We start from the raw sequence: 24,605 nt of genomic DNA, 5'->3' as shown, positions 1-24,605 counted from the left end.
CGTGGTCCAGGTATATTCCTCCATGGTTTTCGATGTATGGATATGTTTTTCTATGGTTTTCGTGGTCTACGTAGATTCTTCCATGGTTTTCGTGGTCCAGGTATATTCCTCCATGTTTTTCGTCGTCCAGGTATATTCCTCCATGGTTTTCGTGGTCTAAATTGATGGTTCCACAGTTTTCGATGGCTAGGTCTGAGTTTCCATAGTTTTTGTTTTCTAGGTATATTTCTTCATCATTTCCGTGATCTAGGTCGATGACTCCATACTTTTCGATGTCTAGGTATGTGTCTATATATTTTTCAATGTCTAGGTATATTCCTCCATGGTTTTGGATGTCCAGGTATATTTCTTCATAGTTTTAAATGTCTACGTATGTTCCTTCATGGTTTTCGTGGTCCAGGTATATTCCGTCATGGCTTTTGATGCTAGGTCAACAATTCCATAGTTTTCGATGTTTGGTTATGGTTCTCCATGGTTTTCATGGTCTAGGTCGACGGTTCCATTGTTTTCGATGTCTACATCGACAGCTCCATGGTTTTCGATGGCTAGGTATATTTCTCCATGGCTTTCGTCGCCTTGGTATGTTTCTTCATGCTTTTCGAGGTCTAGATCAACGGCTCCGTAGTTTTCAATGTCCAGGTATGTTTTCCCATTGTTTTCGTGGACTAGGTTAACGACTTCATAGTTTTCACTATCCCGGTCGATAGCTCCATAGTTTCCGATGTTAAGGTGAATTTGTCAATGGTTCCCGATATGAAAGTCAATGGCTCCATAGTTTCCGATAGTGTGGTGATTTTTTCTAAGCTTTTCGATATCTAGGTCGTCGGCTCTATAGTTTACGATGTCTAGTTTGGCGACTATAGGGTTTTCGATGTCTAGGTGGATGCCTTCGTATTTTTCAATATATATTCGCCAATCAAGAGACTCGGCAGAGTCTCGGGACAAGTACATTGACAGCCCTGTCGTCTGCTGGCCCGAGGCTCTCGCCGAGACTATATTATCTCTGAATAAAACGATTCGCGGTGGTGGGGGTAAAATCGACATGTCATTTTCTTGAATTGCGAAGCTCAGGAGTTATGTCGCAATTTGAAAATTGAACTTTCAGCTAATTAAGAAATTCTCTTTCGATTGCGCCCAAAATCAGCATGATCGGTGGCGTAATTGCTGAGAAAAAACTTTGCACGGGCTCAAGATTATGCAAAAAGTACCAACACATTTACGCAGCTGACGTATCCGTATATGGGTTCAGACCGATACATACAAGGGCTTCTTGATGCCCATCATAACCAATCACCGGTGAGAATCTATCCGTCTCGACCAATCGCCGATGAGAAAGTTTCTGATAGTCCTCAATGTTTTCTTGTATACCGTCTGTTATCGTCTGTTATTTTATTATAAAGTGATTGCGATCGTAGCCCCGTGGATCAACGGTGCAAGATTTGCAAATTTCGTTTGAATAAATAAAACATTATTGGAAATAGCAGTGGATATAATCAATTTTATTTTTTTCATAAAAGAAGTTCCAATAAGTTTCGAGCCCAATAATTCACGACAATAATATCTATAATAAATAAAACCTTAAAAGTCGATTAATTGATCTCATACAGTGTACTGAGAGTGAGTAAAATGTTGAGAAGTGAAAACGTGAATAATGTGTCGTGAAAATTAAGAATTATCTGTTCTACTTCGATATCGTAATATATACATAGATAGCAAATTTGCGAGATTTCGCGTCATGTTGACGTTTGAGGTTATGACTGCCGGAGTGCTGTTGCGTGCAGAGTGTAGAAAAATAAAAGTGGTTATTGAAAAGTGGAAGGATGAATCGATATTATTAATGACGTGACTAATTAGTGTTGAATAATAATAATAATAATAACAATGAGAAAAAAAACGTTCGTTCATTATAACCTCTAAAACGTTCTTTCCAAACAGAAATTCTATGTTGTGTAATTACATTAAAGAAAGAGGTGGATGGTTGTGTGTAAACGAATTCAAATAAATTTTAAAAAACTTTGGTCAAGTAATTCAATGTATTGTTGTCATAATTTCTTCCATTTAGTTTGGCTGTGTTCACCGGTCCCTTTTTTCCACCTCCTAAGCTTATTACAGTGTACTGTCATACCAATTTCTATACGTTCTCCAGACAATACGAGAGATATTCGTATTTCTATTTCTTTATATTGATTTCAACAAGATAATTTGAAATTCATAACAAAAAGCCTTCATGATTGCTTGTTCATACACCCAAGTTTTGAAAAATCTTTGGGCCATGTAAATGCATAGATATATTCACTTGAGTTGTTACATGATAAATTTGGAAATTTATTTCAATAAGTCATTGGGTGCTTAATTTTCATGATATCAAAATTTGTATCTTCGAAATGCAATGAACACCTCTAAAGTTCGACAAAGTGATGAAGCGACATGTATATTGAATATTTCCAGACCATGTTTGCGATGGGCGCTGAAAACGCTTCCGGGATTTAAACACTACATTAATGACGTGACTAATTAGTGTTGAATAATAATAATAATAACAATGAGAAAAAGAACGTTCGTTCATTATAACCTCTAAAATGTTCTTTCCAAACAGAAATTCTATGTTGTGTAATTACATTAAAGAAAGAGGTGGATGGTTGTGTGTAAACGAATTCAAATAAATTTTAAAAAACTTTGGTCAAGTAATTCAATGTATTGTTGTCATAATTTCTTTCATTTAGTTTGGCTGTGTTCACCGGTCCCTTTTTTCCACCTCCTTAGCTTACAGGTATTGTCATACCAATTTCTATTTGTTCTCCAGACAATACGAGAGATATTCGTATTTCTATTTTTTTATATTAATTTCAACAAGATAATTTGAAATATTTATAACAAAAAGCCTTCATGATTGCTTGTTCATACACCCAAGTTTTGAAAAATCTTTGGGCCATGTAAATGCATAGATATATTCACTTGAGTTGTTACATGATAAATTTGGAAATTTATTTCAATAAGTCATTGGGTGCTTAATTTTCATGATATCAAAATTTGTATCTTCGAAATGCAATGAACACCTCTAAAGTTCGACAAAGTGATGAAGTGACATGTATATTGAATATTTCCAGACCATGTTTGCGATTGGCACTGTGGGTTGAAAAATTCATGTCTGCAAGTCTACACCTGATCATTTTTGGATGTGATCAAATATTTTGTCTGCGGATAACCAAGGAGACATACAAAATTACAGCATTTTGCTTGCTTCAACATGCATCGTATCTGTCACTTTTTTTTTGAATGTGTCATAATAAGTTTCAAAAATGTGGTTCATGTAATTTTGAAGTGTTTTTCCCTATAGCACCAAAGTCTGTATAACTGGTACGTGGCAAGTACCTATGAACTTTGATATTTCTGTGAAATAGCAGGTATGCCAATCTTTTAACTTTTTGGTTCCGACTGGAATATATTAACGAAGATATTCATTACTAAAGTCTTCACCTACTTATTTCTGAATAGATCTGAAATTACTGTCTTCAGAAACTAATGCACAGATACATGAAACAGTTTTGATTTCTGTTCTCTTTCAATTGCGCTGTCTTTTTTCTTTTTAACGATGGCTCTGCTCTTTCCGATCCTTGTTTTGATTCCATCGGTTTGCAGCGGATCGATGCATATTATTAAATGGTTGCCTAATATGTGTGTCCTAGGATTTTCTACTATTTCTTCATGCTGATTGTGGTAACGTGATTCAAGAGGTTTCCAATTATGATCATCTATCGCACATTTTGTACAACAGATTCTCAAAACAGTTTCTGGTCTTGATATAAGTGTAATTATTCTTTTTCCACCTGGTCTGTCGAGTAATAAATTTTGAAACTTGTTCCAGAAAGTCTTTGCATGCTTTTTTTGCTGATAATATGAAAAGTTGAATCTTCGGAATGCGGTAGGCAAACACAAATATTGACAACAATACTTATGAAATGACGTGTATGTTGAGTATTCCTATTCTGCAAACTGCAAATGTGGAATTATTGGTGAAAACATTCATTACGATAAGTGTACAGTTGCTCAGTTTTCGATGCGATTAAGTATAATACCTGCCAACATCATGGAAACCTACAGAATTTCTGAATGCTATGTGCGCTATGTCATTTTAATGTAACATTATGACTTCTAACAACTTTCCACTCTAATACTATAGATTTGGATCATTGAAATACAGCAAAAATCTGCAAACTATAAAATTTATATACTGTGCCATTCATTTTATTTTTTGACTCTCACCGTAACATAAATATCAAGTGAAAAATTCATTACAAAAGTCCTCAGTTGCTCATTTATGGATGGATTTGAAATTGCTGTCTTCCAAACTCATTGCGCAGATACATTGAATCGCAGCAGATACCTGCGAACTTGGAAATTTCTGTGGATAAGTATATGTGCTAAGTATCACCCCCTATCTTTGATTATGGTAATATGTAATGGAACTTTGTTCAGCAAGTTTTAAAGTATTTCTTTTCAAATAGTATTAAAGTTTGTATTACTGCGGTATGGAGCGAATACCTTCAAACTTTGATATTTTTGTGTCGCAGCATGTGTGCCAATCATTTTAATTTTTTACTCCAACCGTAACATGTAATTTCAAAAATTCATCACAAAAGTTTTCAGCTTTAATAATTATCTTAATTTTCCTTTTTCTAAATTCTATGCTAAATTTCTGAATTTCCTAATTTATTTCTAAATTATCCTGAAATGAAATTGTTTTCCTCCACAAGCAATGCAGGTACCTTAAACGTCTTTGAATTCCGTTGCTCTGTTGAATCAAGTACGCTCAGTTTTTTTTACTTCGTTGAATTCTGACATAATAAATGTTTCCGGGTGCCTTTTTTCTGCAACTATCAAACTGTAGATAATTGGATCTCAGCGGTCACTTGCAAACTTTGGAAATATATTTCATGGGGAGCATGTTTTGGATGACACGAAAATGTCTAGATTCAGAATGCAAAAACTACATTTAAAAATGGCCAATTCTGTTGTATTCGTTGTGTCTTGAATTTGATCTATCTTTTCTCTTTTCCTTTCTTTTCACTAACGTTATAAGCCGGAAATCATATCTCAGCCCGCAACACGCATTGCTACATGCTCTTGAGTTTCCAATGGACAAAACATATTAGAAGACAAGGAGAAAAATCACCAAAGTCCAAGAACAAACCTCTATCGAAATATTTCCAGTACAATTTTGACGAAATTTAGGTCGTGGAAACCAACGTTATAAGCCGAAAATCATATCACGACCTACAACCTGCTTTTCACCGTGCTCTTTGGTTCCTAATTGACAAAACATATTAGAGTACAAGGAAAAAAATCGCCAAAGTCCAAGGAGAGACCTGTGACGAAATATTTTCAGTACAATTTGGATGAAAAATATGTCTTTTTTCGTAGAAACCAACGTTATAAGCCGAAAATCATATCTCGGCCTCCAACCCGCTTTCCATCGTGCTCTTTGGTTCCTAATTGACAAAACATATTAAGGTACAAGGAAAAAAATCGCCAAAGTCCAAGAACAAACCTGTGACGAAATATGTCCAGTACAATTTTCATGAAAAATACGTCTTTTTTCGTGAAAACCAACGTTATAAGACGAAAATCATAAATAATTCATAGAAATTTAAACTAATATCCTATAGTCAACTGAACATAAATAAGGAACTTTTGAGAAAAAAGACGTGATATCAAACCATAAACTTCCCCTAGGAAAAAAAAGGTTGGGACAAGTACATTGATGGTCCCTCGTTTGCTGATAATTCCATCCATGAAAAAAACTTTAAAACAAAATTTTTATAAAAAATGGGCAAAAAAATTATTTTATAAAAAAAATACAGAACAATTCCAAAAAAAATTTCACAAATCTTGAAAAAGCATTATCTTTAAAAAAAACTAAACTGTATCTATTTTTTAAAGTGTTAAAAGAATCAAATAACAAGTAAAAAATAAAAACCGAAAAATCGCGTTTGAAATCATTTTGGAAACCGATGCCTCATTCTTCTTATTTGATTCGAAGGGCTAAATTAATTTTAAAAAATTCCATCTAATTTACGTGCAGCATTAAAATTTATTATATCAATTCGAGGCCAAGTATTTTCTAATAAATTGAAAAAAGTTACCATTTGAGTTACGTGCAGCATTAAAATTTATGATATCAATCGAAGGACAAGTAATTTATGAGTAACTCCAAATTTCAACATTATGGAACTGTTTTAAGAAGCTTTTAAATCCAAAAAAATCACATGCAAGCTAGTCATTTCTTACTCTATGGTGGCAGAGACAATCGATTCCCCTCTGACTTTCAGGAGCTACTGATATTATTCACAATATTCGACGTCGATTGGATCGATAGAAATTATGTTTAAATATGAGTTAAAAGTACTTGTCCGGCCCATCACTTTTCATTTAAATCAAATAAAAATCAATCATAAAAAAACGAAACTGTACGGGAGAATCCGGTTAAAAATTTATTGAAATGCGATTTAGGTTAGTTATGCCGAATGAAATTCGTTCGCTGGAAGAAGTGAGAAGTAAAAACTGCCGTCATAGCAATACAAACTAGGGAGTTATTTTGGCAGCTTCAACATATTTAATGTGCAAAATGTTTTTTATTTATCGATGCACAATAACATCTTTTATATATTACAGGACAATTTGTTTCCATTCTTATTAAATTAGTGCAATTAAGAGAAAATTACTTGAAGATAACTCTCTAAATTCCCTCTGCATGAATATTTGTGCTCCAACAGTTCTAAAAAAGCCCTGATTTTTATTTAAATATAATAAGTTTAATGGAAAGTGATGGGCCGGACAAGTACTTTTAACTCATATTTAAACATAATTTCTATCGATCCAATCGACGTCGAATATTGTGAATAATATCAGTAGCTCCTGAAAGTCAGAGGGGAATCGATTGTCTCTGCCACCATAGAGTAAGAAATGACTAGCTTGCATGTGATTTTTTTGGATTTAAAAGCTTCTTAAAACAGTTCCATAATGTTGAAATTTGGAGTTACTCATAAATTACTTGTCCTTCGATTGATATCATAAATTTTAATGCTGCACGTAACTCAAATGGTAACTTTTTTCAATTTATTAGAAAATACTTGGCCTCGAATTGATATAATAAATTTTAATGCTGCACGTAAATTAGATGGAATTTTTTAAAATTAATTTAGCCCTTCGAATCAAATAAGAAGAATGAGGCATCGGTTTCCAAAATGATTTCAAACGCGATTTTTCGGTTTTTATTTTTTACTTGTTATTTGATTCTTTTAACACTTTAAAAAATAGATACAGTTTAGTTTTTTTTAAAGATAATGCTTTTTCAAGATTTGTGAAATTTTTTTCGAATTGTTCTGTATTTTTTTTATAAAATATTTTATATTTCCCGATATTTAGGTAAACGGTGCAATGGTTTACGATATATTTCCTCATAGTTATCGATATCTAGATCTGCGATTTAATAGTTTGCATTGACGAGGCAGGTTCAGACGTTACAGAAGACCATTAAAAAAATATCACTGGACACCAATAACCATAAAGCTGTGGTCTTAGACATTGAATACCATGGAAACATCTCCTTGGACATTGCAAACCATTGACAGTATCCATGTCAACATGGAATCCATGAATGAAAAGAAGATAGTTTCAAAAATCATTTTTCCAAGTAAACAAGGGGAACTTTTCAAAAAAAGGAATAGGAAATGAAAATATCATCCCATTGCATAGGAATTTCCTAATCTTTCATTGGAAAATTCGATTTGCTGAATGGATAATCAAAATCGTCACCATTATTGCTTGTAAAAGGTTTCAACTCACATGAACATAACCGCACAGTTTTCGTCCGTCTATATAGAAAAATTGGCTGTGTCGATTGCTTTTGGCACATAGAGAAAAGCACTCAACTTGAAACAAATCGTTTTAAAAATTTTCGTCGAAGACGATGAATGTATTTTTTTTCTTAAGTAAATATTGTCACGCCTCTAAAAAATAAGCTAAATTAGAAAAAAAAATAATTGACAAAGTAAAAAAAGAACGCCAATTATTAAAAGGTCGCGACCGTAGTTTCCAATAATTTTCTATATTTGTATTATCAATAAAAAACTTCAAAATAGAAAAAAAAATGAGATCGTTTTCTGAAGTTGACAAATATAGTGAATGAAAGACGATTCCTATATAGTTGTCACGTCTCGCAAAAAGAAGTGAAATCAGTAAATATTAAAACTTCGAAAAGTAAAAAAGGCACGCCAAGTATTAAAAGGTCGTGACCGTCGTTTTAAATGATTTTCTATATTCGCATTGTCAATAAATAAATTTTAAAAAATGTTTAACTGTGAAAAAATATGAGATCTATTGTAACATATACAGTGAATGAATTACGTTTCCTGTAGGAATTCTGAATTTTGGAAATAAAAAAAAAATGAGATCATTTTCTAACGTAGCCAAGTACAGTGAATGAATTAAGGTTCTTGTGGAATTCATTCGTGTACACTTTTAGCCCTAATCCCTCACTTATTCATAAAAATTTTCCAGCAAACGTCACAGAGCAACAAAGGTTTCTCGAATGATTCTGCAATTATTAAGAGATTATCATCTGTTTTTATGCTAGCACGGGTTATAAACTTAAAACAGTTTACGCGTACAAGTGCATGCATTGTATCTATACGATGAACTGCACAAATTCATTTTCAACATTACACACAAGCTTGGCGTGCATGGTTTTCAATCGGAAGCTCGGCGAAGGAATGCCTCATCCGTCCATATATTTGAAGAAAACTTGATGATCCTCTCATGTAATTGTTTTTTAATTTGCCATCCCTTTTCCATCCAACTATTTTATTGAGTAGTTCGACGTAAGATCTCGCGCTGTGTACACAAAGAAAAATATCCATTCTTGACCAGTTTGACTGATAAATTCATTACTCCAAAAGTTTCGTATTCAACGCGTTTTCTTTTCTCAAATCAATGTTTACACAGCTTACTTCTTTGTTCATCCATTTCAATACTTGTGTAATTCATCCAAACATCTGCCCATTTGGTAAAAAAAAGAGTGTACGGACAAACGAGTGAAAGTGACGCGTCGATAAATTAAAATGCGTATGGGCATGAAAGAATGGCCGTATCTATCCGTACAAGATAAAGGCATATAAAGGGATTGATTGATTTCATTTCTTTATCCGTTCGTTTAATTGTTCAATTTTATCCACAAATTTCACCCATCTGTATTGTTTACCAAATCATTATATAACAGGGCCCCTCTTATTTTATTGGGGGATCGGTTTTTTTCACACTCGTTCATACAATTCTAATTAATTATTGTTTTCATAGTAAATTTAAACAATTGTCTCTTCCCGAGCTTCCGATTTATGCTATACTTATTGGAAACCCAAGAGAATGGTAGAAAGCGGGTTGGGGCCCGAGATATGATTTTCGGCTTATAACGTTGGTTTCCACAAAAAAGGACCTATTTTTCGTCAAAATTGTACTGGAAATATTTCGGCACTGGTTTCTTCTTCCACGTTGGTGATTTTCCCCCTTATCTTCTCATATGTTTTGTGTAATAGGAACCCAAAAGAGTGAAGAAATGCGTCTCGTGGGCTGTAATATGATTTTCGGCTCATAACGTTGGTTTTCGCGACAAAAGATCTATTTTTCGTCAAAATTGTACTGGAAATATTTCGTCACCGGTCTGTCCTTGGCCTTTGGCAATTTTTTCCAAGTCTTTGAACGAAGAAAAAACTGAGGTAAAGATTTCCTTAATAGAACACATTTTATTTATCCCTTTTCTTCAAAATTCAAATGAAAGAACACGAAAAATCCAACAGATTTGCCCACTTTAAATGTCGCTTTTGCATTCTGAATCTAGAGATTTCATCTCATCCAAAATGTGCCCCCAATGAAATATATTTCCAAAGTTTGCAAGTGGCCGCTGAAGTCCAATTATCCACAGTTTGATAGTTGCTGAAGAAAAGTACCCGAAAACTTCTAACATTTATTATGCCAGAACTCAAAGCAGCAAAAAAACTAGGCGAACTTAATTCAACGGAGCAACAGAATTCAAAGACGTTTAAGGTACCTGCATTGGTTTTGGAGGAAAACCATTTCAGGACAATTCAGAAATGAATTTAGAAATTCAAAAACTCAGAATAGAGTAGAAAAAGGAAAATTGAAGTATTTAGGAAAGCGGCAGACTTTTGTGATGAATTTTCTAGATTACATGATACGGTTGGAGTAAATGATTTGAATGATTGGCACACATGCTGCAACACAGAAATATCAAAGTTTGGAAGTATTCGCTGCATATCAGTCATATAAACTTTAATACTATTTGAAAAGGAACACTTAAAAGCTTGCCGAACCAAGATCCATTATATATTACCATAATCAAAGATAAGGGGTGATCCGTCGCATATATATTTATCCACAAAAATTTCAGAGTTCGCAGGTATCTGCTGCGGTTCAATGTATCTGCGCAATGAGCTTCGAAGACAGCAATTTCAAATCTATCCATAAATGAGCAACTGAAGACTTTTATAATCAATTTTTTAATTAGAATAACTACACACTATACCAAGACCAGATTTTTTTTTGAAAATCTGATTTATAAAATGTGCAATTCAAGATCATGGTTAGAAACCTCTCGAATCATGTTACCACAATCATCATGAAGGAGTAGAAAATCATAGGACGTATATTAGGGAATTAATTAATAATATGAATCGATCCGCTGTAAACCGTAACTCAAATGGTAACTTTTTTCAATTTATTAGATTTAATTATTAATAAATTTTTATTTATTAATAATTTATGATTAGAAATATCTTACGATTGCTTATTTGACCCGGTTTTTCAATATATACATATATATATGTATACATTCTTAACGTTGCCAAGTATATCGAGCTACTTCATGGCAGTCGATCTCCTGCCATTTTCTGAGTTTTCATCGAGATTATTTAAAAAATTCTCTTCGAATTAGTCGATGGCCCTATATTTTTATGGTCACATTAGAATCTTTATAATATAATCTATGAGGAGCAATTTTAACATAAACTATATCTAATCGATAAGGAAATGAATTCTGCAATCATAGTGTTGGCGGGATGGGTTTCTCATACGATGCCGTGTTATATTTCTATTTTCGATCGTAAATTTCTTGATTTAATCTTCGGTAACCTATCAAATCCTTTAGCCATATGAAAGTTTATCACGTAAAAATGTTGTTCTGTATTTTTTTTATACAATAATTTTTTTGCCCATTTTTTATAAAAATTTTGTTTTAAAGTTTTTTTCATGGATGGAATTATCAGCAAACGAGGGACCATCAATGTACTTGTCCCAACCTTTTTTTTCCTAGGGGAAGTTTATGGTTTGATAACACGTCTTTTTTCTCAAAAGTTCCTTATTTATGTTCAGTTGACTATAGGATTTTAGTTTAAATTTCTATGAATTATTTATGATTTTCGTCTTATAACGTTGGTTTTCACGAAAAAAGACCTATTTTTCATCAAAATTGTACTGGACATATTTCGTCACAGGTCTGTCCTCGGACTTCGGCGATTTTTTCCCTTGTACTCTAATATGTTTTGTCAATTAGGAACCCAAGAGCACGGCCGCAAGCGGGTTGGAGACCGGGATATGATTTTCGGCTTATAGCGTAGGTTTCCACGAAAAAAGACCTATTTTTCGTAAAAATTGAACTGGAAATATTTCGTCACAGGTCTGTTCTTGGACTTTGGCGATTTTTTTCCTTGTACTCTAATATGTTTTGTCAATCAGGAACACAAGAGCACGGTCGAAAGCGGGTTGCAGGCCGGGATATGATTTTCGGCTTATAACATTGGGTTCCACTAAAAAAAACTTATTTTTCGTAAAAATTGAACTGGAAATATTTCGTCACAGGTTTGTTCTTGGACTTTGGCGATTTTTTTCCTTGTACCTTAATATGTTTTGTCAATTAGGAACCAAAGAGCACGATGGAAAGCGAGTTGGAGGCCGAGATATGATTTTCGGCTTATAACGTTGGTTTCTACGAAAAAAGACCTATTTTTCATCCAAATTTTACTGAAAATATTTCGTCACAGGTCTCTCCTTGGACTTTGGCGATTTTTTTCCTTGTACTCTAATATGTTTTGTCAATTAGGAACCAAAGAGCACGGTGAAAAGCAGGTTGTAGGTCGTGACATGATTTTCGGCTTATAACGTTGGTTTCCACAAAAAAAGACCTAAATTTCGTCAAAATTGTACTAGAAATATTTCGATAGAGGTTTGTTCTTGGACTTTGGTGATTTTTCTCCTTGTCTTCTAATATGTTTTGTCCATTGGAAACTCAAGAGCATGTAGCAATGCGTGTTGCGGGCTGAGATATGATTTCCGGCTTATAACGTTAGTGAAAAGAAAGGAAAAGAGAAAAGATAGATCAAATTCAAGACACAACGAATACAACAGAATTGGCCATTTTTAAATGTCGTTTTTGCATTCTGGATCTAGAAATTTTCGTGTCATCCAAAACATGCCCCCGATGAAATATATTTTCAAAGTTTGCAAGTGGCCGCGGAGATCAAATTATCTACAGTTTGATAGTTGCACAAAAAAGGCACCCGGAAACATTTATTATGTCAGAATTCAAAAAAGTAAAAAAACTGAGCGTACTTGATTCAACAGAGCAACGGAATTCAAAGACGTTTAAGGTACCTGCATTGCTTGTGGAGGAAAACAATTTCATTTCAGGATAATTTAGAAATAAATTAGGAAATTCAGAAATTTAGCATAGAATTTAGAAAAAGGAAAATTAAGATAATTAGTAAAGCTGAAAACTTTTGTGATGAATTTTTGAAATTACATGTTACGGTTGGAGTAAAAAATTTAAATAATTGGCGCACATGCTGCGACACAAAAATATCAAAGTTTGAAGGTATTCGCTCCATACCGCAGTAATACAAACTTTATTACTATTTGAAAAGAAATACTTCAAAACTTGCTGAACAAAGTTCCATTACATATTACCATAAAGATAGGGGGTGATACTTAGCACATATACTTATCCACAGAAATTTCCAAATTCGCAGGTATCTGCTGCGATTCAATGTATCTGCGCAATGAGTTTGGAAGACAGCAATTTCAAATCCATCCATAAATGAGCAACTGAAGACTTTTGTAATGAATTTTTCACTTGATATTTATGTTACGGTGCGAGTCAAAAAATAAAATGAATGGCACAGTATATAAATTTTATAGTTTGCAGATTTTTGCTGTATTTCAATGATCCAAATCTATAGTATTAGAGTGGAAAGTTGTTAGAAGTCATGATGTTACATTAAAATTACATAGCGCACATAACATTCAGAAATTCTGTAGGTTTCCATGATGTTGGCAGGTATTATACTTAATCGCATCGAAAACTGAGCAACTGTAGACTTATCGTAATGAATGTTTTCACCAATAATTCCACATTTGCAGTTTGCAGAATAGGAATACTCAACATACACGTCATTTCATAAGTATTGTTGTCAATATTTGTGTTTGCCTACCGCATTCCGAAGATTCAACTTTTCATATTATCAGGAAAAAAAGCATGCAAAGACTTTTTGGAACAAGTTTCAAAATTTATTACTCGACAGACCAGGTGGAAAAAGAATAACTACACTTATATCAAGACCAGAAACTGTTTTGAGAATCTGTTGTACAAAATGTGCGATTGATGATCATAATTGGAAACCTCTTGAATCACGTTACCACAATCAGCATGAAGAAATAGTAGAAAATCATAGGACACATATTAGGCAACCAATTAATAATATGCATCGATCCACTGCAAACCGATGGAGTCAAAACAAGGATCGGAAAGAGCAGAGCCATAGTTAAAAAGAAAAAAGACAGCGCAATTGAAAGAGAACAGAAATCAAAATTGTTTCATGTATCTGTGCATTAGTTTCTGAAGACAGTAATTTCAGATCTATTCAGAAATAAGTAGGTGAAGACTTTAGTAATGAATATCTTCGTTAATATATTCCAGTCGGAACCAAAAAGTTAAAAGATTGGCATACCTGCTATTTCACAGAAATATCAAAGTTCATAGGTACTTGCTACGTACCAGTTATACAGACTTTGGTGCTATAGGGAAAAACACTTCAAAATTACATGAACCACATTTTTGAAACTTATTATGACACATTCAAAAAAAAAGTGACAGATACGATGCATGTTGAAGCAAGCAAAATGCTGTAATTTTGTATGTCTCCTTGGTTATCCGCAGACAAAATATTTGATCACATCCAAAAATGATCAGGTGTAGACTTGCAGACATGAATTTTTCAACCCACAGTGCCAATCGCAAACATGGTCTGGAAATATTCAATATACATGTCACTTCATCACTTTGTCGAACTTTAGAGGTGTTCATTGCATTTCGAAGATACAAATTTTGATATCATGAAAATTAAGCACCCAATGACTTATTGAAATAAATTTCCAAATTTATCATGTAACAACTCAAGTGAATATATCTATGCATTTACATGGCCCAAAGATTTTTCAAAACTTGGGTGTATGAACAAGCAATCATGAAGGCTTTTTGTTATAAATATTTCAAATTATCTTGTTGAAATTAATATAAAAAAATAGAAATACGAATATCTCTCGTATTGTCTGGAGAACAAATAGAAATTGGTATGACAATACCTGTAAGCTAAGGAGGTGGAAAAAAGGGACCGGTGAACACAGCCAAACTAAATGAAAGAAATTATGACAACAATACATTGAATTACTTGACCAAAGTTTTTTAAAATTTATTTGAATTCGTTTACACACAACCATCCACCTCTTTCTTTAATGTAATTACACAACATAGAATTTCTGTTTGGAAAGAACATTTTAGAGGTTATAATGAACGAACGTTCTTTTTCTCATTGTTATTATTATTATTATTCAACACTAATTAGTCACGTCATTAATGTAGTGTTTAAATCCCGGAAGCGTTTTCAGCGCCCGCGGCAATCTCTCGTAACAAGTGTGGCTTACTGAGACCGAGGACCGAGCTCGCAGTTGACTCTGGACTACCGAATTATGCGTAGCTCCGAAATAAACCTATCGCTGTACAATTAAACCGTAATTTACACATATGTACATGCTCTGACGCTAATAATAAAGATTTCCCATTGCTACTCATAAAGACGGGATCTCCTTATCTTTGTTCCCCCCTCAAAACATTACAATTAATAATATCGATTCCTTCCACTTTTCAATAACCACTTTTATTTTTCTACACTCTGCACGCAACAGCACTCCGGCGGTCATAACCCCAAACGTCAACATGACGCGAAATCTCGCAAATTTGCTGTCTATGTATATATTACCATATTGAAGTAGAACAGATAATTCTTAATTTTCACGATACACATTATTCACGTTTTCACTTCTCAATATTTTACTCACTCTCAGTACACTGTATGAGATCAATTAATCCACTTTTGAGGTTTTATTTATTATAGATATTATTGTCGTGAATTGGGCTCGAAACTTATTGAAACTTCTTTTATGAAAAAAATAAAATTGATTATATCCACTGCTATTTCCAATAATGTTTTATTTATTTAAACGAAATTTTCAAATCTTGCACCGTTGATCCACGGGGCTACGATCGCAATCACTTTATAATAACATAACAGACGATAACAGACGGTATACAAGAAAACATTGAGGACTATCAGAAACTTTCTCATCGGCGATTGGTCGAGACGGATAGATTCTCACCGGTGATTGGTTATGATGGGCATCAAGAAGCCCTTGTATGTATCGGTCTGAACCCATATACGGATACGTCAGCTGCGTAAATGTGTTGGTACTTTTTGCATAATCTTGAGCCCGTGCAAAGTTTTTTTTCAGCAATTACGCCACCGATCATGCTGATTTTGGGCGCAATCGAAAGAGAATTTCTTAATTAGCTGAAAGTTCAATTTTCAAATTGCGACATAACTCCTGAGCTTCGCAATTCAAGAAAATGACATGTCGATTTTACCCCCACCACCGCGAATCGTTTTATTCAGAGATAATATAGTCTCTGGGCGAGAGCCTCGGGCCAGCAGACGACAGTGCTGTCAATGTACTTGTCCCGAGACTCTGCCGAGTCTCTTGATAGGGCAAAAAATGCTGAGTATAATCCACAAAATTCACGAGTATTCTTTGGATTATACTCAGCATTTTTCGTCGTATGAAATTTTATCGTAGAATTGATCCTTTTTAAGAAAAAAAATTACCAACTTGTTTATAAGCGCATAATTTTCTTACCGAAAAAGGACTCTACGGTAACATTATATAGGACCAAAAATGTTCAGTATAATCCAAAGAATATTTGTGAATTTTTTTGGAATTTATTATTTTTTTCAGAATCTGGAAAAAGTAATAAATTCCGAAAAAATTTCCAAGTATTCTTTGGATGATACTGAGCATTTTTAGTCCCGTAAAATTTTATCGTAGAGTTGATCCTTTTTCAGAAAAAAAATTATGCGCTTATAAACACGTTCGTAATTTTTTTTCTCAAAAAGGATCAATTCTACGATAAAATTTCATAGGACAAAAAATGCTGAGTATGATCCAAAGAATACTCGTGAATTTTTTGGATTATACTCAGCATTTTTTGCCCTATGAAATTTTATCGTAAAATTGATCCTTTTTGAGAGAAATAATTACGAACTTATTTATAAGCGCATAATTTTTTTTCCAAAAATCGATCAACTCTACGCCGAAATTTTACGGGACTAAAAATGCTCAGTATCATCCAAAGAATACTTGGAATTTTTTTCGGAATTTATTACTATTTCCAGGATCTGTAAAAAATAGTAAATTCCGAAAAAAATCACAAGTATTCTTTGGATGATACTGAGCATTTTTAGTCCCGTAAAATTTCATCGTTAGAGTTGATCTTTTTTCGGTAAGAAAATTATGCGCTTATAAACGCGTTCGTAATTTTTTTTCTCAAAAAGAATCAATTCTACTATAAAATTTCTTAGGACAAAAAATGCTGAGTATAATCCAAAAAATTCACGAGTATTCTTTGGATTATACTCAGCATTTTTTGTCCTATGAAATTTTATAGTAGAATTGATCCTTTTTGAGAAAAAAAATTACGAACGTGTTTATAAGCGCATAATTTTCTTAGCGAAAAAGGATCATCTCTACGATGAAATTTTACGGGACTAAAAATGCTCAGTATCATCCAAAGAATACTTGTGATTTTTTTGGAATTTATTATTTTTTACAGAATCTGGAAAAAGTAATAAATTCTGAAAAAATTTCCAGGTATTCTTTCCATGATACTGAGCATTTTTAGTCCCGTAAAATTTTATCGTAGAGTTGATCCTTTTTCGGAAAAAAAAATATGCGCTTATAAACACGTTCGTAATTTTTTTTCTCAAAAAGGATTAATTCTACGATAAAATTTCATAGGGCAAAAAATGCTGAGTATAATTCATAAAATTATCGAGGATTCTTTGGATTATACTCAGCATTTTTTGTCCTATGAAATTTTATCGTAGAATTGATCCTTTTTGAGAAAAAAAATTACGAACGTGTTTATAAGCGCATAATTTTTTTTCTGAAAAAGGATCAACTCTACGATAAAATTTCGAATCCTCTTTGAGAGATCTATGAATACGTGCGTGTGTGTAGGTATATCTGCCTGAGTGCACTTATTTGAAATAAATGAAAGACCATGACAATAACTTTGAACAATATTTTATTTGTGCATCAAAACAGGAAGGAAAACAGGAAGAAATCAATAAATCTATTTAGAATTAGTGGATGAATTACACTGCGCCGGGTGTGTTGTTCCCATTGTGTTCATTCAGGTAACTGGCTCCCAAACGATTTTTCTCCTTCTCAACTTTTGCGATCTTTTCTCCGAGACGCCGATGATACCCGGTGAGATGACGTTTCTTCGATTCCAGTTGGAGACTTAAAACGTCGTCCTCAATTTTTTTTCTTTTTCGTATTTCTTCATTTAGAGCCTGTTGTAGAGCGGTGATTGACCCCTCTAATACCGCCAGTTTGGATCGAAGCGATGACCCGTTCGGCTGTTGGTTACAGTGTGTATGAGTGTGTGTTTGTGAGAACAAGAAAGAAAGGGTGGGTGGGTAAGTGAGATGATGAGTAGCGGATTGGTCTGTCAGTGGATGAGTAAGAAAGTGTGTGGTTCGATCAAGGGAGTGAGTGCGTGTGAGATTGTCTATTTGAGGGCGAGAGAAAGCGGTTGAAAGAGTGGGTGGGTAGGCTAATGAGGGAGTGAGTGAATGGATAGTGATCTAGTAAGAATGTGTATATGTGTGAGCGCGCGTACGTGTGAGGAAAAGAGAGAAAGTGAGAGTGAATGGGTAGTCGGTGACAGAAAGAAAGAAAGAAAGTGAGAGAGAGAGAAGAAAATCAAAAAATTCGAGAAATAAAATATTTACGATTTATCGGTGGACGGGGACGTGGGGGGAAGGGGCGGGGCACGATTTAGACAAAAAGGAAAGGAATGGAAGAAATTTAAAAAAACGAAATGAGAAAGCAAAAATAAATTTTGAAAACAAGGAAAACATTCCTATAGAAAAAGGGGAAAGAATAGAAAGAAAGGAAGAAATGAAATAGAGAGATTCTTACCTGGCCCTGTGGCCCTTGCTGGAACAGCGGCGCTGCTTCATATTGATGCTGTACCGGGGTTCTTTTTTCAACAGCTGGGATCTAAAACACATGTAAATGAAGGTTTATTACAAATTCAGGATAACGATAACGAACTACGAAGTGTTGTAGGAAAAAATGGGGGACATCGGTTTACAGAATATCAGTGAGATGGAAAATTGTTAGAATGAAAAGAGGAAAGGAGGGGGAAAAGAGAAAGAGAGAGAAAGAATCGTACATTCGAAGAATCAAATATTTTTATAAATAAGAATCAAAAAGCGAAAGGGGGGGGGGGGGGGTGAGAGAAAGTCTACGATTTAGACGATTGGAGAAAGGTAAAGAATTGAAAAATTTTTTAAAAATAAAATGAAAGACCAGAAATGAAAACTGAAATCAAAAGAAATCTTCGAGTGGAACGGGAAGAAAAGAAAAAAGATACAGAGAGAGAGAGAAAAAGAGATAGCGAGAGAGAAAAAGAAATCAAAAAATTCGATAAATAAAATATTCACGATTTACCGCCGGCGGGGGGTGGGGGGGGGGGCATGATTTAGACAAAAAGGAAAGGAATGGACAAAATTTAAAAAAACGAAATGAGAAAGCCAAAATAAATTTTGAAAACAAGGGAAACATTCCTATAGAAAAAGGGGAAAGAATAGAAAGAAAGGAAGAAAAGAAATAGAGATTCTTACCTGGCCCTGTGGACATTGCTGGAACAGCGGCGCTGCTTCATATTGATGCTGTACCGGGGTTCGTTTTTCAACAGCTGGGATCTAAAACACATGTAAATGAAGGTTTATTACAAATTCAGGATAACAATAACGAACTACGAAGTGTTGTAGGAAAAAATGGGGGACATCGGTTTACAGAATATCAGTGAGATGGAAAATTGTTAGAATGAAAAGAGGAAAGGAGGGGGAAAAGAGAAAGAGAGAGAAAGAATCGTAAATTCGAAAAATCAAATATTTTTATAAATAAGATACAAAAAGCGAAAGGGGGGGGGGGGGGAGAGAAAGTCTACGATTTAGACGATTGGAGAAAGGTAAAGAATTGAAAAATTAAAAAAAAATGAAATGAGAGACCAGAAATGAAAACTGAAAACGAAAGAAATCTTCGAGTGGAACGGGAAGAAAAGACAAAAAGATACAGAGAGAGAAAGAGAGATAGCGATAGAGATAGAGAGAGAGAAGGAAATCAAAAAATTCGATAAATAAAATATTCACGATTTACCGCCGGAGGGGGGGGGGGGGGGGGGCATGATTTAGACAAAAAGGAAAGGAATGGAAGAAATTTAAAAAAACGAAATGAGAAAGCAAAAATAAATTTTGAAAACAAGGAAAGCATTCCAATAGAAAAAGGGGAAAGAATAGAAAGAAAGGAAGAAGAAGAAATAGAGAGATTCTTACCTGGCCCTGTGGCCATTGCTGGAACAACGGCGCTGCTTCATATTGATGCTGTACCGGGGTTCTTTTTTCAACAGCTGGGAACTAAAACACATGTAAATGAAGGTTTATTACAAATTCAGGATAACGATAACGAACTACGAAGTGTTGTAGGAAAAATGGGGGACATCGGTTTACAGAATATCAGTGAGATGGAAAATTGTTAGAATGAAAAGAGGAAAGGAGGGGGAAAAGAGAAAGAGAGAGAAAGAATCGTAAATTCGAAGAATGAAAAAGCGAAAGGGGGGAAAGAAAGTCTACGATTTTGACGATTGGAAAAAGGTAAAGAATTGAAAAATTTTAAAAAAATGAAATGAGAGACCAGAAATGAAAACTGAAAACGAAAGAAATCTTCGAGTGGAACGGGAAGAAAAGAAAAAAAGATACAGAGAGAGAAAGAGAGATAGCGATAGAGATAGAGAGAGAGAAGAAAATCAAAAAATTCGATAAATAAAATATTCACGATTTACCGCCGGAGGGGGGGGGGGGGGCATGATTTAGACAAAAAGGAAAGGAATGGAAGAAATTGAAAAAAACGAAATGAGAAAGCAAAAATAAATTTTGAAAACAAGGAAAGCATTCCAATAGAAAAAGGGGAAAGAATAGAAAGAAAGGAAGAAAAAGAAACAGATAGATTCTTACCTGGCCCTGTGGACATTGCTGGAACAGCGGCGCTTCATATTGATGCTGTACCGGGGTTATTTTTTTAACAGCTGGGATGTAAAACACATGAAAACGAAGGTTTATTACAAATTCGAGATAACGATAACGAACTATGAAGTGTTGTAGAAAAAAATGGAGGACATCGGTTTACAGAATACCAGTGGGATGGAAAATTGTTAGAATGAAAAGAGGAAAGGAGGGAAAAAGAGAAAGAGAGAGAGAAAAAATCGTAAATTCGAAGACCCAAATATTTCTATAAATATGAATCAAAAAGCGAAAGGGGGGGAGAGAAAGTCCACGATTTAGACAATTGGAAAAAAGTAAAGAATTGAAAAATTAAAAAAAATGAAATGAGAGACCAGAAATTAAAACTGAAAACGAAAGAAATCTCCGAGTAGAACGTGCAGAACGGGAAAAGGAAAAAAGATACAGAGATATAGAGATTCTTACCTGGCTTTGTTGTGGCCATTGCTGGAACAGCGGCACTTCATTTTGGTGCTGTAATATCGGGGTTCTTTTTTCAAGAGCTTGGATCTAAAAAACATGTAAAAGAAGGTTTATTCAGGGAACCGATAACAAACTACGAAATGCTGTAAGAAAAAAATGGAGGACATCGGTTTACAGAATACGAGTGGGATGGAAAATTGTTAGAATGAAAAGAGGAAAGGAGGGAAAACGAGAAAGAGAGAGAAAGAATCGTAAACTTGAAGAATCAAATATTCACAAAAAAAAGAAAGGGGGAGGCATAGAAAGTGCACGATTTAGACAATTGAAAAAAGTAAAGGAATGAAAAAAAATTTATTTAAATGAAATGAGAAACCAGAAATAAAAACTTGAAAACGAGACCTCCGAGTAGAACGGGACGAACGGGAAGAGAGAAAAAAATAGATAGAGAGAGAGAGAGAAAGAGAGAGAGAGACTCATACCTGGCTCCGTTGTAGTTTCCATTGCTGGAACAGCTCCGCTTCGATTTCATGCTCTGTCGGGGTTATTGTTTTAACAGCACCGATCTGAAACAAAATGTACAAGATAAGTTTTTAGGAATTTAGAAAAAATAAATGCTACAGGGGAAAGAACTGGCTCACCTCTTACTGATGTTACACAGGGAAAGGTTGAAGGATATGAGTTTAATTATAGAAGAGTAAAGTTGGGGGAAGGTGAATAAAGACAAACAGTTCCGTGGAATAAAAGAGAGTTTCCAAATTTCTCATTAAAAAAGGAAATAGGAAGACAAGAGAGATAAAAAGAAAGAGAAACACAGAAAGAATGCCTCACCTGTACTTGTTGCGATAGTTCAAACTGGCCCGCTTCAGTCCCATCGCCCATTGTGATATTTCCTCCGACAGCAACAACCTGAAAATATATGTGAAAAAGAATGTAGATATATGAAAAGAACGTGAATGTAGAGAGAAAAAATACTGATAACAAACAAGACCAAAATACGTAGGGGTAGATAAATAGATAGGAATAGATAGGGTTAGAAATCTTTGAAAATGGTAAGAGGGAAGTGAAAAAGAATAAGGAATTGAAAAAATTATATTGAACAGCAAAAAAATAGAGGGACCAGATAGAAGGCATCAGTTGACATAGAATGAGGGGGATTAATTGTCGAGTTTGGAAGACGGAAAGGAGAGAAACAGAAAGAAAGAGCAAAAAAAGATAGCAAGAGGGAAAGAAAAGGATTGAGCAAACAAATATCTATTCAAAAAGGAGAGGGGGAGGGAGAAAAAAGAAAATGTTTTAATTAAATAGAAGAATAAAAGGATTATAAGAAAAATATATAAATCAAAAATGAAAAACTAGAGCTAAGTTTGATTAAAAGGAGGAAGAAGGAAAGAGGAAAGTTTGGCTAAAAATTTCATTAGAGAAGAGAGGAGATAAAAAAGAAATATAAGGAGTGAGAGAAGCCTCACCTGCGCTTGTCGCTGTTGCAATTCTCCTAACTGCGCTGCTCCAGTTCTGTTTTCCACGGTGGTGCCTTCTTCGTTACCGACAACCTGAAAATATATGTAAAAAATAATTAGAAAAGAAAAAATTCATAACGAGAAACGACAATACAAGGAAAGGGCAGAAACAGAATAAAGAACAAAAGAGAAAAAGAACTTAAAAAATAAATACGAGTTTCCTTACTTGTGCAAATGTTAATGGCTCTTCTCCGTTTTTCATTTTTTCGTTGATTGTAATCTGTAACAGAAAATAATCGGTTATTGAAAAACACGTAATTTACAAGAAAGAAAATATTTCCATACGCAATTTGGACGAACATGGGTATAAGTGTGTCCGTAAGCACACAAGAATTTACCCGCTGCTCGTCCTTCGCGCTCGATACATTGTATCGAAGCACGTCTATTGCGTGAGTACGAGTGAGACAACCGATTAACCGATACACGGTTTACTCGGAAATCCCTCGTACTACAAGGAAACGCTACACGTTCTTCTCGCATAGCAACAGAAAATAGCGTGCAACTCACTGCGCATATATGAGTAAAAATGTACTTACCATTGTTTTTTTTCCGCCCCGCTTTGTCGCTGCTCCTTTTGTCTTCGTTGCTGAAATGTAAAACATGGATTATTCGTCATGAAGAAAATGTTCATCCTCGTCATGAATTTGAAGAATTTTATAAAAACTACTTACCTCCTCGGCGCATTGTTATTGCTGGTCGTAGCGATACTGGAGTAACTGGAGATCTGGAGAATGGTGATTTGCCGCTCTCACATCACGCAGGGTTGACAACCTCGAAAAACCAAATCTTTGTACCGGTGCCAAAAAAAGCAATGCGCGTCGCTATGAAACTTTTTTCATTTTTATTTCTCATTTGAATCAATGAAAAATAATCGGCTTTATATTTTTTTGCATTTTTTCAAGTTTTGTTTCACAATATAAATAATATTTGGTACCCACGTTAATTTTCTCACAGTTTTCCACTCCGAAACTTATTTGTCATGGGACACGGCCGATGGCGCTACCGGCGGGACACAAACATTGCCGATTCGTGATATATGGAGTTCAAAACAATCATCATGAAATAAATAAAAAGTGCGTGATTATAAAAGTACGTGAATAGAAAAGTGCGTGAAAACCATCGGTATCGTGTTGTGTGAAGTGTTGAGAAAGTTTAATTTTGTGTTGTCATCGGATAAACAGTTTTCGAATTGAAGATTTTTGACATTTGTATAACCTATGTATCTCTGTACATAGGTTATACGAAAGTCGTTTCTTCAATTTTGAACGAAAACTAATAGAAGAATAAAATTACCCTAGGGAAAAAAAGGTTGGGACAAGTACATTGATGGTCTCTTGTTTCTGGATGGCATAGAAAAAAAATTTAGAACCAGGAAAAAAATTCTATAAAAATAATAAACGAAAAATTGAAAAGTTCAAAAAAATTCAACAATAAAAAACAATCGAAAAAAATTCTGTAAAGAAAAATAAAAATGTTCAAAAAAATTCATAAGTATTGAACAAATTGAAAAATGTACTATCCAAGTTACATGCAGTATAAAAATGTATGATATCAATTAGAGGCCAAGTTTTTATTGATGATTTGAAATATTTATTGAACACATCGGAAACTTTAATTGAAACTCATGATAATTATTTTCAAGAAAAAAGGTTGTGAAAGAAAAGTCATAACGGAAGTTACGTGCAGTACTAAAATGTATTATATCAATTCGAGGTCAAGTATTTACCAGTTATTCGAAATATAATCTCCGGCGACAAATGAGCGTTGAGAATCCTTGTCGGGCTCACAACGTTTTATCAAAATTACTAAAAAATTAATGGAAATAAAATCATTAAAAATTCACATGAAAGTAATTTGTTAC

The 24,605-nt window shown here is 34.2% G+C and overlaps 1 protein-coding gene across 1 annotated transcript; it reads right to left on the bottom strand.

The window, feature by feature from the left end:
• Window positions 1–17,783: 17,783 nt before the first annotated feature.
• LOC122417892 (uncharacterized) lies at window positions 17,784–23,369 on the bottom strand. The gene is made up of 8 exons (XM_043431776.1): window positions 23,281–23,369; window positions 22,911–22,964; window positions 22,694–22,777; window positions 22,056–22,133; window positions 21,707–21,790; window positions 21,231–21,314; window positions 18,661–18,741; window positions 17,784–18,095 (listed from the first exon to the last, which is right to left on the bottom strand). The coding sequence occupies exons 1-8, from the start codon at window positions 23,344–23,346 to the stop codon at window positions 17,829–17,831; spliced, it is 798 nt and encodes a 265-aa protein (XP_043287711.1). The 5' UTR covers window positions 23,347–23,369; the 3' UTR covers window positions 17,784–17,828.
• Between the last annotated feature and the right edge of the window lie 1,236 nt (window positions 23,370–24,605).

Source organism: Venturia canescens, chromosome 11 (genome assembly GCF_019457755.1).
Source record: "Venturia canescens isolate UGA chromosome 11, ASM1945775v1, whole genome shotgun sequence".
Lineage (NCBI taxonomy): Eukaryota > Metazoa > Arthropoda > Insecta > Hymenoptera > Ichneumonidae > Venturia > Venturia canescens.
This window is presented reverse-complemented; position numbering and strand designations above follow the sequence as displayed.

Bases quoted from the DNA above. Each gene is read 5' to 3' on its own strand.
- LOC122417892 (XM_043431776.1), bottom strand. From the start codon at position 23,346: ATGTTTTACATTTCAGCAACGAAGACAAAAGGAGCAGCGACAAAGCGG. The intron at 21,791-22,055 runs GTGAGGCATTCT...ATTTTGTTTCAG, and splicing joins AACTATCGCAACAAGTACAG to ATCGGTGCTGTTAAAACAAT. The intron at 18,096-18,660 runs GTAAGAATCTCT...TGTAACCAACAG, and splicing joins AGCAAGGGCCACAGGGCCAG to CCGAACGGGTCATCGCTTCG.